An 18,615-nucleotide genomic window follows, 5' to 3' on the forward strand; every position below is an offset into this window, starting at 1 on the left:
TTTAGTTTTTTATAGATACTTTACATCATTTATTAAGTTTATTCCAAAGTATTTTATTTTATTTTTTCCTGCTATTACAAAGGAAATTTTTTTTTTAGTCCATTTCCTTGAGCTTCTCTGTTGGCATATATGAAAGGAATACATTTTTGGATGTTGATTTTGTATCCTGCGACATTACTGCATTGGTGTTTAGATTTTAATTTATTTTGATTGAATTTTTGGAGTTTTCCTTCTTTCTTTCTTTTTTCTTCAGTGAGAGGAGGTGAGGGTGAGACAGAATTCCACATTCACTGGACAGGGATCCACCCAGCAAGACCACTAGGGGGCGATGTTCTGCCCATCCGGGGTCCTTACTTTGTTGCTCCTGGAAAAATATTTTAGCACCTGAGGCGGAGACCATGGAGCCATCCTCAGTGCCTAGTGCCAACACACTGCAATTGGGCCATGGCTGCAGGAGGCGAAGAGGCGCAACTGAGAGGGGGTAGGGTGGAGAAGTAGATGGGTGCTTCTCCTGTGTGCCCTGAGAGGGAATTGAACCCAGGACATCCATAGGCTGAGTAGATGTTCTACCACTCAGACAGCTGGCCAGGGCATTGAGTGTTCTATATACAGATTTATATTGTCTGGAAAAATGATACCATTAATTCTTTTTCAATATGAATGCCTTTTATTTCTTTCTCTTGCCTGATACTCTGGCTAAAGCTTTCAGCACTATGTTGAATATTAGTGAAGAGACTGACACCCTTGATTTGTTCCTAATTTTAGTGTAAAGGCTTTCAGTTTTTCTTCATTTAATATTATATTAGCTGATGATTTGTCATATATGGCAGTTCTTATGTTGAGGTACTTCTATTCCAATTTTATTGAGTGTTTTAAACATATAAAGGGATGTTGTATCTTACCGAATGGCATTTCTGCATCTATTGATAGGATTGTATGAGTTTTCTTCCTTTTGTTGATATGTGTTATGTCAGGAGTCCCCAAACTTTTTACACAGGGGGCCAGTTCACTGTCCCTCAGACCGTTGGAGGGCCGGACTATAAAAAAAACTATGAACAAATCCCTATTCACACTGCACATATCTTATTTTAAAGTAAAAAACAAAACGGGAACAAATACAATATTTAAAATAAAGAACAAGTAAATTTAAATCAACAAACTGACCAGTATTTCAATGGGAACTATGCTCCTCTCACTGACCACCAATGAAAAAAGTGCCCCTTCCAGAAGTGCGGCGGGGGCCAGATAAATGGCCTTAGGGGGCCGCATGTGGCCCGCGGGCCGTAGTTTGGGGACCCCTGTGTTATGTTATATGACTTACGTATATTGAACCATCTTTGTGCACCTGGAATAAATTCCACTCGATAATGATGTATTATTTCTTTCATCTGTTGTATTCTAATTGTTAGTATTTTTTTAGGATTTTTTCATCATATTCATTAGATATATTGGTCTATTGTTTTCTGTTTATTTTTGTAGTAACCTTGCCAGGTTTTGGTAACATGATATTGTTGATCATATAAAATGTGTTAAGAAGTACTGCTTGTTCTCTTTGGAAGAGTTTGAGATTCACAGGAACTGAATCTTTGAATGTTAGGTAGAATTTGCTAGTATAGTCATCTGGTCCTGGACATTTATTTTTAGGGAGGATGTTTCTTTGGGGGGGAATGAAGACAGAGAGAGGGACAGATAGAGACATTCAGGAGGGAAGAGAAATAAGCATCAATTCTTTGTTGTGGCTTCTTAGTTGTTCATGAATTGCTTTCTCATGTGTGCCTTGACCAGGGAGCTACAAGAGACTGAGTGACCCCTTGCTCAAGCCAGTGACGTTGGGTTCAAGCTGGTAGCCATGCTCATTCCAGTTGCCCCTGTGCTCAAGGTAGCAGCCTCAGAGTTTTGAACCTGGCCCTCAGTGTCGCAGTGCTCTTATCCACTGTGCCACCACCTGTTCAGGCCTCTTACTACTGTTTTTGCAGAATCCCTTAAATTTTTATTTATCAAATTGTCACTTTCTTTTGTGTGTGTGTGTGTGTGTGTGTGTGTGTGTGTGTGTGTGTGTATGTCAGACAAGGAGAGAGCCAGAGAGGGACAGATAGACAGGAAGGGAGAGAGTTGAGAAGCATCAATTCTTCCTTGCAGCCCCTTAGTTCATTGATTGATTTATCATATGTGCCTTGACCGGGGGCTATAGCAGAGTCAGTGACCCCTTACTCAAGTTGGCGACGTCGGTATTTAGAGCCTGAGTTCTTCACATCCCAGTCGGATGCTCTATCCACTGCGCCAGCACTGGTCAGGGTGTATGTACCTTTTGATCTTTGCTTTTATTTTTTCTTTGACCCAGTCATTTTTTAGACATAAAGTTTAATTTTTACATTTTTATTGGTTTCTTTAATTTCTTTTTGCAGGTGAATTCTCATTTCTCATTTTTTTAAAAAAAAATTTTTTTTAGAGGAGGGAGAAATAGAGTGAAAAGGGGGAAGCAGCAGGAAGCATTAACTGCCTTATATGCCTTGACCAGGAAAGCCTAGGTTTTGAACCGGCGACGTCAGTGTTTCAGGTAAACGCTTTATCCACTGTGCCACCTCAGGTCAGGCTGAATTCTGTTTTCAAGGCCTTATGGTCAGAGTATATGCTTGGTATAATTTCAGTCTTGAATTTGTTGATATTAGTTTGAGACCCAACATACGGTTTATTCTTGAGAACGTTACATTCATATTGGAGAAGAACGTATAATCTGGTATTTTGTGATGAAATGTCTTGTAAATGTTTATTATCTCCATTTCACCCAGTGTGTCATTTGAGGTCAATATTTCTTTATTGATTTTCCATTTGGATGATCTATCTAAAGTTGTCAATTGTGTGTTGAGATCTCCAAATATGTCTGCGTTTTTCTGTGCTTCTATTTTTAGATCAGTTAGTAGATGTCATATATATTCTGGTGTTTTCTGATTTGATGCACATAAAGAATTTTTATGTCTTCTTTATACAGTATCCCCTGTATCATTATGAAATATCCATCTGTGTGTATGGTTACCTTTCTTGGCTTGAAGTCAGCATTGTTAGATCTGAATATGGCTACACTTGGTTTTGGTTTGTTTGTTTGTTTGTTTTTTATGTAGTTTTCTTAGATGGTAAGTAAAAAGGCTGAGAGGACAGACTCTTGCACGCATGTGAATGGGATTCACCTGGCAATTACACTATGGAATGATGCTTTGCTCATCTCGGGCCATTGCTCCATTGTAATTGCAGCCAGTTTACCTCCTGAGATGAAGCCATGCAGCCATCATCAGTGCCCAGGCCAACTTCATCTTTTGGAGCCTTTGTTGTGGGAGGGGAAGAAAGAGATATATATAGAGATAAAGGAGACGGGTAGGAGTGGAGAAGCAGATGGTCACATTTTTTGGGTGTAGGTCTGTTTGGGTTGAGGTAACTCAGCATTGTGTTTGCTTTTGTTACATTCGAGGCTCTAACTCTTTTCATAGGCTTGGAAAGTTCTCATCCATTATTTGTTTGAATAGACTCCATCCCTTTTTCCTGCTTTTCTTTTTCTGATATACCCATTATTCTTATATTGCTTTCTTTTCTGTTTTTTTTTTTTTTTTTTGTTATTGTCGTTGTTGTTGTTACAGACACAGATAGGGACAAATATACAGAAAGGGAGAGAGGTGAGAAATATCAATTCTGTGTTTTAGTTCCTTAGTTGTTCATTGATTGCTTTCCCATATGTGCCTTGATGAGGAGCTACAGCAGTGTGAGTGACCCCTTTCTCAAACCAGTAATTTTTGGGCTCAAGCCAGTGACTGGTGTCATGTTTATGATCCCATCAATGTACACTCCAAGAAAAACCCATGCTCAAGCTGTTGATCATGGAGTTTTAATCCTGGGTCCTCTGCATCCCAGTCCAACTCTATCCAATGTGCCACCACCTGGTCATACCTTATATTGATCTTTATGATGGAGGCAGTCAAATACTTGTGTGCTCTTATTTTTTATTATTTGTGAGTTTATTTTCTTTTCTCTCTGTAGCATCTCTGGTTGCCTGTTTTCGGTGTTACTGAGTCTTTTTTTATTTTTTGGTCTGGCCAGTTTTATTATCTAAACTTGCTACCTCATTTTTCAGTTCATGTATTGAGTTTATCTATGGTTCTTTTTGAAAGTTTAAATCTCTTTAGTGAAGTACTTATTTTCATTAATTTGTTTTTCATCTCAATAAGTAGCCTGTGTTTCCTCACAACTTATTGAGGTTTTGTTATAAGTTCAGCTTTAAATTCTGTTTTTATGTCAAGGTTTCCATGTTACTGTGATCTCTTTATGGAGATATTTTACTCTTTCTTGTGTATTCATGGTATTTGATTTCTTCTGTCTTGATGACATTTGAGAGTGGTATTGTTAAGAACTCTAAAAAGAAACATCAACATATGAAAAATAAAAACAAAAGAATATCATGAATAATATAAAAATTTTATACATAATAAGTAAAATGAAAAACTACAGAAAAGTAGGAAAAATACAAAAAGAAAAATAAACAAAAAATTAAAATTAAAGGTAGTAAGATTCAAATTTAAAAAATGAAGGAAAAAGAAAAATAATGCAAGTATATAAAATGAGGAAAAGAAATAATAGAAAATGTTTTTCAGGTTTGTGAGGTTACTGTTTCTTTACAGTAGGTGTTGCAGTCCTGAAAGTTTTAGCTTTCAGATTTTAGGAAAGAACTCACTGCGACCTTCCTGTTAATGATGCAGGCCGGGCTGCAGTCAGTGGTGGGTGTGGCCTGTAGTGAGGGTTTTACGGCTTCAGCTTTATACCTTTACAGCTCTGTTGCTTTAGGTTTTAGTAGTGGAGATGTCAGGTCTCTGGGAGCTCCTCCCCACGACTCAAGAACCAGGGGACCAGATGTGGAGTAGCTCTATTTCTCAGGGGAGAGAGTGGCTCTGGAGAGCTAGCTGTGGGGTCTGTGACTGCCACTCTTCCTACCTGCGAGGTTAGCGAGTTGGCATCCGGGAGGCTGGGATGCTGCACTTTGTCTCAGTGCAGAGAGTGGGCTGCAGGCAGACCACGGGAAGTGTGGCCGGGACCCTGAGCTAAGCCTGCCCCCTCTCCCCTCCTTAGTTCATCACTCCCTCCTCTGCCTCTCAGCCTCTCAGCCTCTCCGCTTCTCCCATCTGAAGGAGGCTCAGGGACTGTGGACTTGACTCTTCATTTCTTGGTAAACAAGACCCAGGCAGCATGGCCCTTCCTCCTTCCCACAGTGCAGAAGAGAAAAAGAAAGAAAAACCTCGTCAAGCTAGTTTCTTTCCCCTTCAGAGCTGACTGAGTGCGTTTTATCTTTCGCCCTTTCATCCGCCACACCTCAGTCCATTTGGTGTGGGAATCCTTCAGGTGCCCTGTGAGCCCAGCTGGGATTTCTGCACTGTGTTGTAATTGTTCAATTTGTTGAAATTTCAAAGGGACAGATCAGGGGTATCTCTCATGCCGCCATTACTCTGTAATGACTTTCAAATACTAGAAATACCTCCTTTGTGAAGTCAACCTGGGAGGGCAACTGTGTCCAACATCCTTATGAGGATGGGTCAGAGGCTCGGGCATCAGTAAGAAGGGAAAGTAGGCTGTAGTTTCATGTGGCTGCAGTGTCACCTCTGAGGGACAGGATTAAGGAAATGAACCTTCTACGGGTCAGAAAAGCTGAGGAAGTTCTGACAGAGAAGATCAGCTAGAAGAGTCCTGCTCACTAGATTGCTGAGAACGTCTTATTTTAAGAGAGTGTTAAAGAACAGATCATGGAGGTTACATGTGGATGGACATTTTCAAAAATTACTATTTTTTTTACCATTTTCAGATAATTTTCTTATTCATATTGTGTGTCTATAGTGTCACAGCAGAGCTGTCCACGGATGCGTATCAAAATTTTCAGAGAGGCCTCACCTGTGGTGGCGCAGTGGATAAAGCATCGAACTGGAATGCTGAGGTTGCCAGTTGAAAACCCTGCACTTGTCTGGTCAAGGCACATATGGGAGTTGATGCTTCCTGCTCCTCTCCCATTTCTGTCTCTCTCTTTCTCACTCTTCTCTAAAATGAATAAATAAATAAAAATAAATTTTTTTCAATGAAGTTAAAAGACAAAAAAATTGCTTTAAATTCTTTACTATTATTGTTATGTTTTACTTGCTATTGTTTTTATTAAAAATTAGTATCACCTGACCTAGTCGTGGCTCAGTGGATAGAGGGTTGGACTAGGACACAGAGGACCCAGGTGTCGGATCATAGATTTGACCCCATGGTCTCTTGCTTAAACACTAAGTTCTCTGGCTTGAAGCCCAAAGTTGCTGTCTTGCCCCAAGGGATAAGCAAGGGGGTCACTAGATCTGCTGTAATTCCCCCCACCCTCATCAGCTCACATATGGCAAAGCAATCAGTGAACAACTAAGGAGACGCAACTAAGAACTGATGTTTCTCATCTCTCTTTTTTCCTGACTGTCTGTCTCCCTGTCTGTCTCTGTCACAAAGAAAGGATAAACCTCCAGTATGTGCCTTAAATAGGAAACTCCAGGATTTTGAACCAGCAACCTCAGTATTTCAGCTTGATGCTTTTTCCTCTGCACCACCACAGGTTGGGCTCTATCACTTACAAATTGTAACTAGTTCTCCTGTTATGTCTATGTGTATAACATGTTAACATTATTAGAGCTATATATTCTTCTTGCTTAAGAAGTATTTTTTATCAGTTATAGAAACATTTATAGATGTTTATGAAATTTCTTATGACTGTGGGCGGGTGTTTGTATTGTGGTTGTTTTTTTTTTGAAAAATTGTAGATTATTTTTGAAAATTCAAGGTCTACCCTTCACTGAATGTTTGCTTGAAAGAGGAGTCACACAGCAAACTAAGCTATATCTGGTTATAACATTATTATGTATTGTAAATTTGTGGTTGCTATGAATCATGTTTCTTGAGAACAAGAAATTCCATTAAAATTTTAGCTCAGAGTCATGTATGCATTTTCCCTTGTGTTTCCTCTGTGCTATTCAGGAGTATGGCAGGTGGACTGGAGACAATGGTGTCACTGGTAAAATGAGAGCTTGTTAGCTGTGTGGAAACAGAGGCCCCATCTCAGAACTCCTGAGTGAGAATCAGCATTTTTAGAAAACGGCAGTTCACTGTTGTCCACATCAAAATTGAAGTACTTACACTTCCAACTCGTGACTTTTCCACCTGACAAATATACACAACTGATCATGAGTGATACACATACAGCACTGACAAATCCACATGCCTGTGTTGATACCTTCATTGTATTGATAAATTTTAGAGACAGAGAGAGGGAAAAGCCAAAAACTTGCTGTTTCACTTATTTATTAATTAATTGGTTGATATCTTTTATGTGCCTTGACCAGGAATCTATCCTACCACATTGGCATATCAGGAGAATGTTCTATCCACCTGACCTACCAGGTCACAGTGATGCCTTAATTTTAAAATTCATCGTCTTGGAAAGTCAAGTCTGTATAGTGTATTTATGGACATGTGTAATCCTTGTTACTCGGTGTTAGAAAATAAGTTAGAGAATATTACTGTGTGAAAGATTAAGAAAACAAAAGACAATTATTTTTGTGGAAAGATTATTGCTGTTTGACCAGGTAGTGGCACAGTAGATAAGACTCTGACCTGGGACACTGAGGACCCAGATTCAAAGTTCTGAGGTCGCTGACTTCAACCCAGGGTCCCTGGCTTGAGCATGGGGTTATAGACAGTACCCCCTGGATGCTGGCATGAGTCCAAAGGTTGCTGGCTTGAAGAACGGGTCACTGGCTTGGCTATAGCCACCTGGTCAAGGCACATATTAGAAAGCAGACAATGAATAACTAAAAGTCCCATAGCTTAAGTTGATGCTTCTCAACTCTCTCAATTGTTTGTGTGACCCTCTTTCTCTCTCACACACACTCAGAAAATATATACATTTCTGGTTGAAAATGATCTTACTGGATCATTTTGCGTTAGGACAAAACCAATTCTAACCCTCTTTTCATGTTGGATGCCATTATGAACTCAGACTGCGGACCTCTGTTAATGTTTCTTTTCTTCCAGAAACCACTGACCTTCAGGGATGTGGCTGTGGATTTCTCTCAGGAGGAGTGGGAATGCCTGGACCCAGCTCAGCGGAAACTGTACGTGGATGTGATGTTGGAGAACTACAGGAACCTGGTCTCCCTGGGTGAGGATGACTTCCTTCCTGAGTTTATTTTGTCCCTGCAGCTTTTGTTTCCTTCATTAGGGGGAACGTCATGTGGGAGCTTCTTCCGTGCAGGGTAATTTTATGGTTCTGCCATCCGGGAACAAATATGGGGGTTTGTAGGTATAGAAACAAAGGCTTATGATGCACATTGATTAGGTCTCAGTGTGTGAAAACTTACATGATTCTAGAATGTTTAAGGTGTTTTCAGAAAACAGTATTTTGGAAAGTTATTTGCTAGAACATTGTAATATTATACCATGTTTTCTCACATGGGCACAAAATGAATTAGAAATTCATGCTGTGAAAGAAAGTGAGAGTATCCTTGCACTCAGATAGGTGGGATGAGGAAGCAGATGAGGCAGGTTAGAGACCTGAAGATCACAGAAGAAGCCAGACTTTACAGTGTGGTTTGGGAAGCTGCTGCAGTGGAAAAGGCTGTGAGAGGCCCAGGTGTATTCTGGTTGATGTCGTAGAGGGACAGCTCGTCTCCAACACGTTCTGTGTTCTGGCATCTTCTCAGGACTCTGATTTTGCTCTAGTGACCTCCATCATCACATCAGCAGTCGGGTCCAAGTCTTCCCCTTGGACTGAGAGCTGCCATGATGACTCCTTTTCTATAGATGTTTGCACGTTCTTGAGGAATTATGTTATGTTTTTTCTCATTTCGAGTGTTTTGTTCTTGTGACAGACACATAGACAGCTACAGAGAGATACAAAAAGAGAGAGATAAGAATCATCAGTTCTTGGTTGCGGCACCGTACATGGTCACTGGTTGCTTTCTTTTATGTGCCTTGATTGGGGGGCAACAGCGGAGAGAATAATCCCATTCCCAAGCTGGTGATCCCACGTTCAAGCTGCAACCTTGGGGTGTTAAACGTGGGTCCTCTCTGTCCCCATTTGACGTCTATCCACTACGCCACTGCCTGATCAGCCCAGATTTATCATTTCTAATCCTATGGATGTTTCCTACAAGACCATATAGAGCAGGGGTCTCAAACCAAACTCAACTCAGCATGTGGGCCGCAGAGTTTGAGACCCCTGATATAGAGTGTAGACTCAATGCTTTCATAACAACACAAAGCATCTCCCCAAAGTATGAAGATCTAATTCTATTTTAATTCAAAATATTCCTTTGCTTAGTATGAATTTTTGTTACAGAATTCTGGTCTGGGCCCTAGCACTTTGTCTCAGTGGGAGAGCGTCAGCTTGGCATACACATGTCCTGGGATCGATTCCACTCAGGGCGTACAGGGTTAGTGACCATCTGCTTCTCCACTCTTTACCCTTCTCTCTCTTTCTTTCACACTCTCTCTTTTTTCCTGAAGCCATATCTTGTTTGGTTCCAGTGTATTACCCCTGGGCACTGACGATGGCTGTGTGGTTTCTCTACCTCCAGCACTAAAAATAGCTCAGCTGGGACCTTGTCCCCAGATGGGTAAAACAACAGGCCCAGTTGGGGTTTCATATGCATCAGATCGAGGTGCATGCACGAGTCTATCTTTCCTTCTTTAACTTGAAAATGAAGAAATAAATATTTCCAGTTTGTATTTTTAAATTGTGTACATAAGAGTAGTTTTATATCTCTGTGTATCTCATAGAGTCCTTCAATATTTAGTGCCATAGGCAACCTTAGTTTATTGCCCAGCAGGTAGGAAAGTGTCCACTGTTACCTGCTTTCATCATCACTATCATTCTGTAATTTTTTCTTGTGCAGTGCAGAGCTGCCTGGGAACTTTTTTGTTTTCACTTTTGATGAGATTTTTGTCATATTTGTGCTTTTGGATTCACAAGTCCTGGTACAACATGCAGAACTGTTCTCCTTTGGTAAGAAGTGGGATACAGCATTATTGGGCACTTTATATTTACGAACTGCTTTGTTCCTTATTTCAGGTTTATTTTGCGCAAAGCAATGATGAAGTTTTTCATTTGCTTTCTTAGTAGTTTCCTTCTTGTGTGCTTAATCTGAAATGTTTAAAGGCTAGAGTAGTCTGTCCATATTTCAGAACTTTGTAATGCTTTTTTTATTTAGAAATGAAGGTTATTTTTTAGGTGGATTACAGCCTACACACATAAGTATAGTTGAAATACAGCAAACGAGAAAAACTGTTTCATGTCATTTAAATATCTTCATTACAATTATACTTGATATTATTTTTGAATGACTTGAATGCATTGTCTAAGAACATTTCTGCTGTATAATGTCATGATGCAAACATTTTGCAGTTTGAGGGTACACTCAGTTATAAATTATAGTTAATATAGAAGGATTTTTGATCAGTGAAACATTTGTATAATTTTTAAAAATTTGCAGATTAATTTTCGGTTTTTTGTTTACATTTTCTTTTTCATTCAGTATTATTTTGAACTACTTTCAGATGTAGATGATAGTGGTTAAACCTTCATGTACTTTATAAAAACTAGAAGTATTCCTCGTGATATTTCCGGGACCCAGCATAGTTAACACAGTATTATTTACTATAGTCCCCATGGTGCACTTTACATCCCACAACCCACTGTAACTACCAATGTGTTCTTCTGAAGTGTTTCAAATTTTAGTCCCAGTCTTTCATCTCCTCTGGCAGCCATCACTCTGTTCACTGTACCTGTGAGTGTCTTTCTGGTTGTTTATTCATTTATATTGTTCTTTAGATTATAAATATAACTGACATCATATGGTACATGTGTTTCTGTGCCAACCTTATTTCCCTTACAGTGGACGGCAAACTGCGCCTCGCAAGCCACATGCAGCTCTTGGGCCCCTTGAGTGTGGCTCTTCCACAAAATACCACGTTTTGGGCGCTACCTCTATGAGGAATGTACCTACCTATATAGTTTAAGTTTTAAAAATTTGGCTCTCAAAAGAAATTTCAATTGTTACACTGTTATTTGGCTCTGTTGACTAATGAGTTTGCCAACCACTACCTTAACATAGTACCTTCTATGTGTGTCCATATTTATACAAATGCTAAAGATTCATTCTTTTTTATCATCTTTTTTTTTGCAGAGAGAGTCAGAGAGAGGGATAGAAAGGGACAGACAGAGAGGAATGGAGAGATGAGAAGCATCAATCATTAGTTTTTTATTGTGCATTGAAACACCTTAGTTTTTCATTGATTGCTTTCTCATATGTGCCTTGACTGCGGGCCTTCAGCAGATTGAGTAACCCTTTGCTCAAGCCAGCGACCTTGGGTCCAAGCTGGTGAGCTTTTGCTCAAACCAGATGAGCCCACGCTCGAGCTGGCAACCTCAGGGTCTCGAACCTGGGTCCTCTGCATCCCAGTTCGATGCTGTATCCACTGCGCTACCGCCTGGTCAAGCATCATTTTATTTTATTTTATTTATTTTCTTTTTTTTTAGTGGCAGAGACAGAGAGCATCAGAGAGAGGGACAGATAGGGACTGATAGGAAGGGAGAGAAATGAGAAACATCATTCTTTGTTGTGGTTTCTTAGTTCATTGATTGCTTTCTCATATGTGCCTTGATCGGGGGCTACAGCAGACTGAGCGACCCCTTGCTTGAGCCAGCAACCTTGGGCTCACGCTGGTGAGCCTTGCTCAAACCAGATGAGCCCATGCTCGAGGTGGCGACCTTAGGGTCTCGAAACTGGGTCCTCCACATCCCAGTCTGACACTCTATCCACTGCGCCACCACCTGGTCAGGCTCATTGTTTTATTTCTTAACATTTATATTTGCATTTACAATGACCCTGCTTCTTTTTTCATTTTAAGATGACCCTGTCTCTTTTTTTACTGAGAGTGAGAATGATCAAGGGAGACAGGTAAAAAGCTTCAACTCATATTTTAGTCATGTTAGTTGTTCAATGTCTACTTCTTATATTTGCCTTGACTGAGGGTCTTCAGCTGAGGCAGTGATGCCTTGCTCAAGCTGGCAACCTTGCAATCAAGCTAGTAAGCATACAATTATGACGATCTCATGCTTCAACTGGTAACTTTGATATTACATTTCTTTTTCTGTCTTCTAGTTTTGTGTATGTAAGGGAGAGAGGGACAGTCCAGATAGAGAATCTGAAGAAAACCATTAACTCATTGTTGGGGCATGTTAGTTGTTCATTGATTACTTTCTTATATGGGCCTTGATGGGGAGCTCCACCTGAGCCTCTCACTCTTTACTCAAGCTAGTGACCTTGAGCTTCTGGCCAGTGACAATATGGTTATATTTATGCTAGTGACCTACTGGACATCGATATTCCTAAGCCAGTGGCCCCACTGTTCATCTGGTGTGCCCACACTTTAGCCAGTGACCTTGGGGTTTTGTACCTGGTTCTTCAACATCTCAGCTGACAGTTAATTGTGCCACCGCCTGGTCAGGCCTGGTGTCCTTGCTCTTAAACTTTGGAGCCTGCACTCAAGGCAAATGTCATGCTCAGGACAGAGACCTCAGGGATTGAGACCTGGTACCTCAGTATCCTAGGTTGACAATCTATTCACTGGACCACTAAGCATGCTGTTTCTGTTTTTGATATCTGTCCTCAGTACTGCAGTCTCTGTCCTTGAACAATTACTTTTTAAAAAATGGTCTTTACAGTACATTCACCATGTACTGCCATTCTCTTCCCACTCTGTCATGCAAAACAGAATGATCTTTCAGGAAGCAATGAAACAACCAGTTCATTGAACATACATTACTGTCATTTCTTTTTCATAAGAAATAACTGGTAATTGAAAATGTTCTTTTCCTATTGCCCGTGTGTGCTTCAGTGTTTCCACAGATATTGTCGGTAATAAATGTAAGTTTTTATTCCTCTCTGCTGTGACTTTTTTCATTTTTACCTTTCTTGGGTTTGACTTGAACTCTTAACCTGCCTCTGGCATACTTAAAATGTAATTTTGTTAATACTTGCTGGTATATCCATTTACCTTGTGTCATAACTGTCATGTTTTGTATCTTTCATCTATGACATCTGAAGACAACCAGACCTTGTTACAAAAGCCAGGAATTGAAGATTTCTTCTCTAAAACAATACTGGTAAGATATGGAAGGTGTGGTTTTGATAATGTGAAAGCCACAGAAATGTAAGGAGAGTGCTGAGAAAAAAGGATATTAATGTGGACAGAAATAACCTGTCACAATTGTTTTTTGATGTTATTTTTATATTAAAAGAGGGAAATGGGAGGAGAGAGGGAGATATTGACAGAAACATTCATATTTTCCTGAATGTGGCCTGACCAGAGACTGAGACCTTTGCATACTGGGATGACAGTGAAACCAGAAGAGGGTATTATTCACAGTGGGACCATTATTATTATTATTATTGTTGTTGTTGTTGTTATTTTTCCAAAGTGAGAAGTGGAGAGAAGGAGAAAGACAGACTCCTATATGTGCCCAACCAGGAATCACTTGGCATGCCTACCAGGGGCTGATGGTTGGCCCCTACAGGGCATTGCTCCATTGTAATCAGAGTCATTCTAGCACCTGAGGCAGAGGCCATGGAGCCATTCTTAGCAACTGGGCCAACTTTGCTCCAGTGGAGCCTTGTCTGCAGGAGGGAAAGAGAGAGATAGAGAGGAAGGATAAGGGGAAGGGTGGAGGAGCAGATGGTCGCTTGTCCTCTGTGCCCTGGCCAGGAATCGAACCCGGGACTTCCACATGCTGGGCTGACGCTCTATGGTTGAGCAAACCCGCCAGGGCCATTATTATTATTAATTATTTAAGTGTTTATCCCACTCTGGCCTGTTAAGCTCTCAGTTCGTTAGAAGCGTCATACTGAAACAAGGTTGTGGATGTAATCGCTTCTAGGGGCACAAGGGAGAAGCTGCCAATGAATGGACAGCAGGGTTGGGCAACATATGACTGCTTCCCTTGTTTCTCTTTCTCTCCCTTCATCTCTCTGACTCTCTGAATATAAAAAAACCCTCAGTTCTGCCTGGATAGGTCAGTTACAGTTAGTTGATAAGTTGCCTTGGAGCATGGACACTGCTGGTCTGATTCCCCAGTGGGGGCTCATACAAGGGGAAATCAATGTTTTGTCTCTTTCTCCCTTTGTTTCGCAAAAAACCCCAAAACAAAACAAAAAAACCCAAAGCTTATTGCATTGATTATATCAAAGAAAGGAACAGAAAAAGGTGGAGAGACAGGAACATACATATGTTTCTATATGTACCCTGGCTGGGAATCAAACCAACAACCTCTGTCCTTCAGGGTGATGCTCCAACCAATTGACCTATCTGTTTATGACAGGACTATTATTTCTGGTTAAGACGTTGTTGTCAGTAGTTCAAAATATTACATATTTGTGAAACTCCCTCTTTAAGTCAGCTACATTGCCTATCAGTTAGTTTATAAAAGTGCAGATTGGCTCTGGCCGGTTTCCTCTGTGGTAGAGTGGCCAAGAGTATGGATGTCCCAGGTTTGATTCTGGGTCAGGACTTATCAGAAAACCAACCATCTGCTTTTTACCCACCCCCTCTTGCTTCTCTTTCTCTCTCTTCCAATCACACAGCCATGGCTGTATTGCTTTAGTGAGGTGTCCTTGAGCACTGAGGATGGCTATGTGGCCTATTCTCCAGGCATAAAATAATGACTCCATTGCTGACCAATGGAGTAACATTCCCACATGGACAGAACATTGCCCCTTGCAGGTCAGTTCTGGTCAGGGTGCTTGATGGGACTCTCTCTCTGACTTCTATACTCCCACTAAAAAAAAATAATTAAAAACTGATGATGAAAAACTATTCTTTACTACTACATATTTTTGGAAAGGAAATCAGGAAAAGCTATGAACTCATGTAATCTTAAGAGGAAATAATCATTGGATTTGTTTTCAAATGTTTTTCATTTCAGTGTTTATAATATTAACTTTGGAGCAAATTTTGTACAGCCAACATGGTTTAATAGGTATCACAGAGTAGATATTTGAGAATACGTGTACATATTAAATGAAATTATACCTTTCACTAAAAGCATACCTATCTTTGACGATTACCAGAGTACACATAATGAAGACAGATGTTACCAATGCAATGAACATTGGAAAAGATTTAAAAAAGAATCAATTCATAATCAAAATGAGAAAACTTTATTTCCAGAGAACCATTGTGAACAAGGAAAAGTGTCTGACCAGATGTCGCATTCTAATAATCATCAGGTTCTTCATATTCTGGAGAAGACAAATGAACAAACTAAATGTGTTGAATCTTTCAAGCAATCTTCAAACAATAATGACAATGAGAATATTCATACTAAAAATGAAGCTTACAATTATAATTCATGTAAGAGTACTTTCAGTTTAATTTCCCATGTAAATACACTTAAAGTCCATACTGAAGAAACACTTTATAAATGTAAAGAACGTGATAAAACACTTAATTGGCATGCATATCTTATTTTATATGAGAGATACATTAACACCAAAGTGAGAACTTACAAATGCAGAGAATGTGGAAAAGCCTTTAACCATTTCTCTGCTCTTAATAGACATCAAAGAACTCACTCAGGAGAGAAACCAGACAAACATAGAGAATGTGGCATAGCCTTTCGCCACTCCTCAGCTCTTACTGAACATCAGAAAATTCATACTGGAGAGAAATCTCATAAATGTTTAGAATGTGGCAAAACCTTTATAAAAACATTACAACTTATTGTACATCAAAGAATTCACACAGAAGAGATAAAAAATTGCAGACAATGTGGCAAAGCCCTTAAGGATTCCTCAGCTCTTACTGTCCATCAAAGAATTCACACAGGAGAAAAACTATACAAATGTAGAGAATGTGGCAAAGCCTTTAGCCGTTCCTCAGTTCTTACTAGACATCAAAGAATTCACACAGGAGAGAAACCATATAAATGTAAAGTATGTAGCAAAGCTTTTAGCCAATCTTCAACTCTAACTATGCATCAAAGAACTCACACAGAAGAGAAACCATACAAATGTAGAGAATGTGGCAAAGCCTTTATACGATCCTCAACTCTTATTGACCATCAGACAAGTCATACTGGAGAGAGGTCTCACAAATGTTTAGAATGTGGCAAAACCTTTATCCGGAAATTACACCTTACTGTACATCAAAGAATTCACACGGGAGAAAAACCATACAATTGCAGACAATGTGGAAAAGCATTTAATGATACCTCTACTCTTACTGTACATCAAAGAATTCACACAGGAGTAAAACCATACAAATGTAGACAGTGTGGCAAAGCCTTTAGCCAATCCTCAGCTCTTACTGTGCATCAAAGAACTCACACAGGAGAGAAACCATACAAATGTAGAGAATGTAACAAAGCCTTTAGCCGCTCATCAGCTTTTACTAAACATCAAAGAATGCACACAGGAGAGAAACCATACAAATGTACAGAATGTGGCAAAGCCTTTAGTGATTTCTCAGCTCTTAGTATGCATCGAAAAAGTCACACAGGAGAAAAACCACACAAATGTAGAGAATGTGGCAAAGCCTTTAATTATTCCTCTGATCTTACTATACATCAAAGAACTCACACAGGAGAGAAACCATACAAATGTAGAGAATGTGGCAAAGCCTTTAGTCGTTCCTCAACTCTTACTGACCATTATAAAATTCATACCGGAGAGAGGTCTCATCAATGTTTAGAATGTGGCAAAACCTTTATTCGTAAGTCAAACCTTACTCAACATCAAAGAATTCACACAGGAGAGAGACCGTACAATTGCAGGCAATGTGGCAAAGTTTTCAGTGGTTCCTCATCTCTTACTGTACATCAAAGAACTCACACAGGAGAGAAACCATATAAATGTAGAGAATGTGGCAAAGCCTTTAAGGATTCTTCAGCTCTTACTATACATCAAAGAACTCACACAGGAGAGAAACCATACAAATGTAGAGAATGTGGCAAAGTCTTTAGCAATTCTTCAGCTCTTACCAAGCACCAGAAAATTCATACTGGAGATGGGTCTCACAGATGTTTAGATTGCGGCAAAAACTTTTTATTGAACTCACACCTTACTGTACATCAAAGAATTCACACAGGAGAGAAACCATAGAATTGCAGGCAATGTGTCAAGGCTTTAACTATTCCTCAGCTCTTGCTAAACATTGAAAAATTTACACAGGAGAGAAACGATACAAATGTAAAGGATATGGCAATGCTTTTAGCCATTCCTCGCCTCTTGCTAAACTTCACAAAATTCATGCTGAAGAAAGGTCTCATAAATGTTTAGAATGTTGCAAAACTTTTAATTATTCCTCAGTTCTTGCTAAACATTAGAAAATTGATACTGAAGAGAGGTCTCATATATGTTTAAAATGTGGCAAAACCTTAACACAGAAATTACACTTTATTGTACATCAAATAAAATAAGTCACACGGGAGAGAAAGTATACAAAATGCAGACAGTGTGGCAATGCCTTTTAAAATTCATCAGCTCTTAATAACCATCAGAAAATTTATACCGGAGAGAGGTCTTGTTGGGCAAATAAGTTTGTAAAAATCTGTATTTTCTGGTTTTGGTCACTTATTGTTAAAAATAGTGCTGGTCAAAAAAAAAAAAATGGCGCTGGTCATGTGAATGGCCTTCGCCCAGGTGATATAGCTAATTACCTTAATGCTTGGGAAGGGGCTTGGTTATGCCAATGTGTGCTGGAGGAGGGATTGTCACACCAAAAACTTTTAAAAGGAGAATGTAAGAGGCCCTTTTAGAGGAGACCACGTTGTTGCAGGGCAGACTGGTCGCTTGGAGGTTGGAGAGATGGAGGTCTGCTGATGGGGATTAGGAGTGAGGGGCTTTGTAAGCTCCACTGAACTGGTGATGACCTTCGTTTCTAGGAAAACTCGGATGTGTTGGTAGCTTTGTGAGCACTGAATGAGTGGCTTTTGTTTTTTCCGTGTGCTTGTTTTTACTCACCAGAGTGCGAGGCTAGAAATAAAGAAAATGGCCTACCAGTTCTTGGCTCTGTTGTTTCATTATGATCTATCTCAATTTAATGTGAACCTGCACGTCCCGGTGGTGGCTGTGAAGCCCACAACTACTGGACTTACAGGTCTTATAAATGTTTAGAATGTGGCCAAGCCTTTATGTGAAAGTCACAGTTAATTGTACATCAGAGGATTCACATGGGAAAGAAAATCATACAAATGTACAGAATTGTGAAGCCTTTTGAAGATCACCAAATCTTACTCAGCATCAAAGAATGCATAGTGGTGAGAAGACACATAAATGTGAAGAATGTGGCAAAGCCGTTAGGTTTTTCTCCAACCTTACTGAACATTGGAAACTTCATATTGGTGAAAAGCCCTTTTTTTAATTTATTTTATTTTATTTTTGGTATTTTTCTGAAGTAAGACATGGGGAGACAGAGAGACAGACTCCGTGTGTGCCCAACCAGGATTCACCTGGCATGCCCACTAGGGGTTCATCCTCTGCCCATCCTGGGCATTGCTCCTTTGCAACT

General features: G+C 39.8%; 1 protein-coding gene across 5 annotated transcripts in view; it reads left to right on the forward strand.

The window, feature by feature from the left end:
- Positions 1-18,615, forward strand: part of LOC136399334 (zinc finger protein 91-like) — a 944,498-nt gene that overhangs the window by 174,035 nt on the left and 751,848 nt on the right. For 3 of the 5 annotated variants that reach the window (XR_010750139.1, XM_066374391.1, XM_066374392.1), the window contains exon 4: positions 13,158-13,216. The exons of 1 other annotated variant lie outside the window; for it this stretch is intronic. Coding sequence is in view for 3 of the 4 variants with exons in the window: in XM_066374391.1 (XP_066230488.1) it covers positions 13,158-13,216 (59 nt within the window). In the remaining variant the exon portion in view is untranslated. Of the gene's footprint in view, positions 1-7,340; positions 8,210-13,157; positions 13,217-15,176; positions 18,107-18,615 lie in introns of those variants that run through there. One more of the 5 variants, XM_066374398.1, reaches the window with a different exon arrangement.

The sequence above is a fragment of the Saccopteryx leptura genome, chromosome 3, assembly GCF_036850995.1.
Source record: "Saccopteryx leptura isolate mSacLep1 chromosome 3, mSacLep1_pri_phased_curated, whole genome shotgun sequence".
NCBI classification, from domain to species: domain Eukaryota; kingdom Metazoa; phylum Chordata; class Mammalia; order Chiroptera; family Emballonuridae; genus Saccopteryx; species Saccopteryx leptura.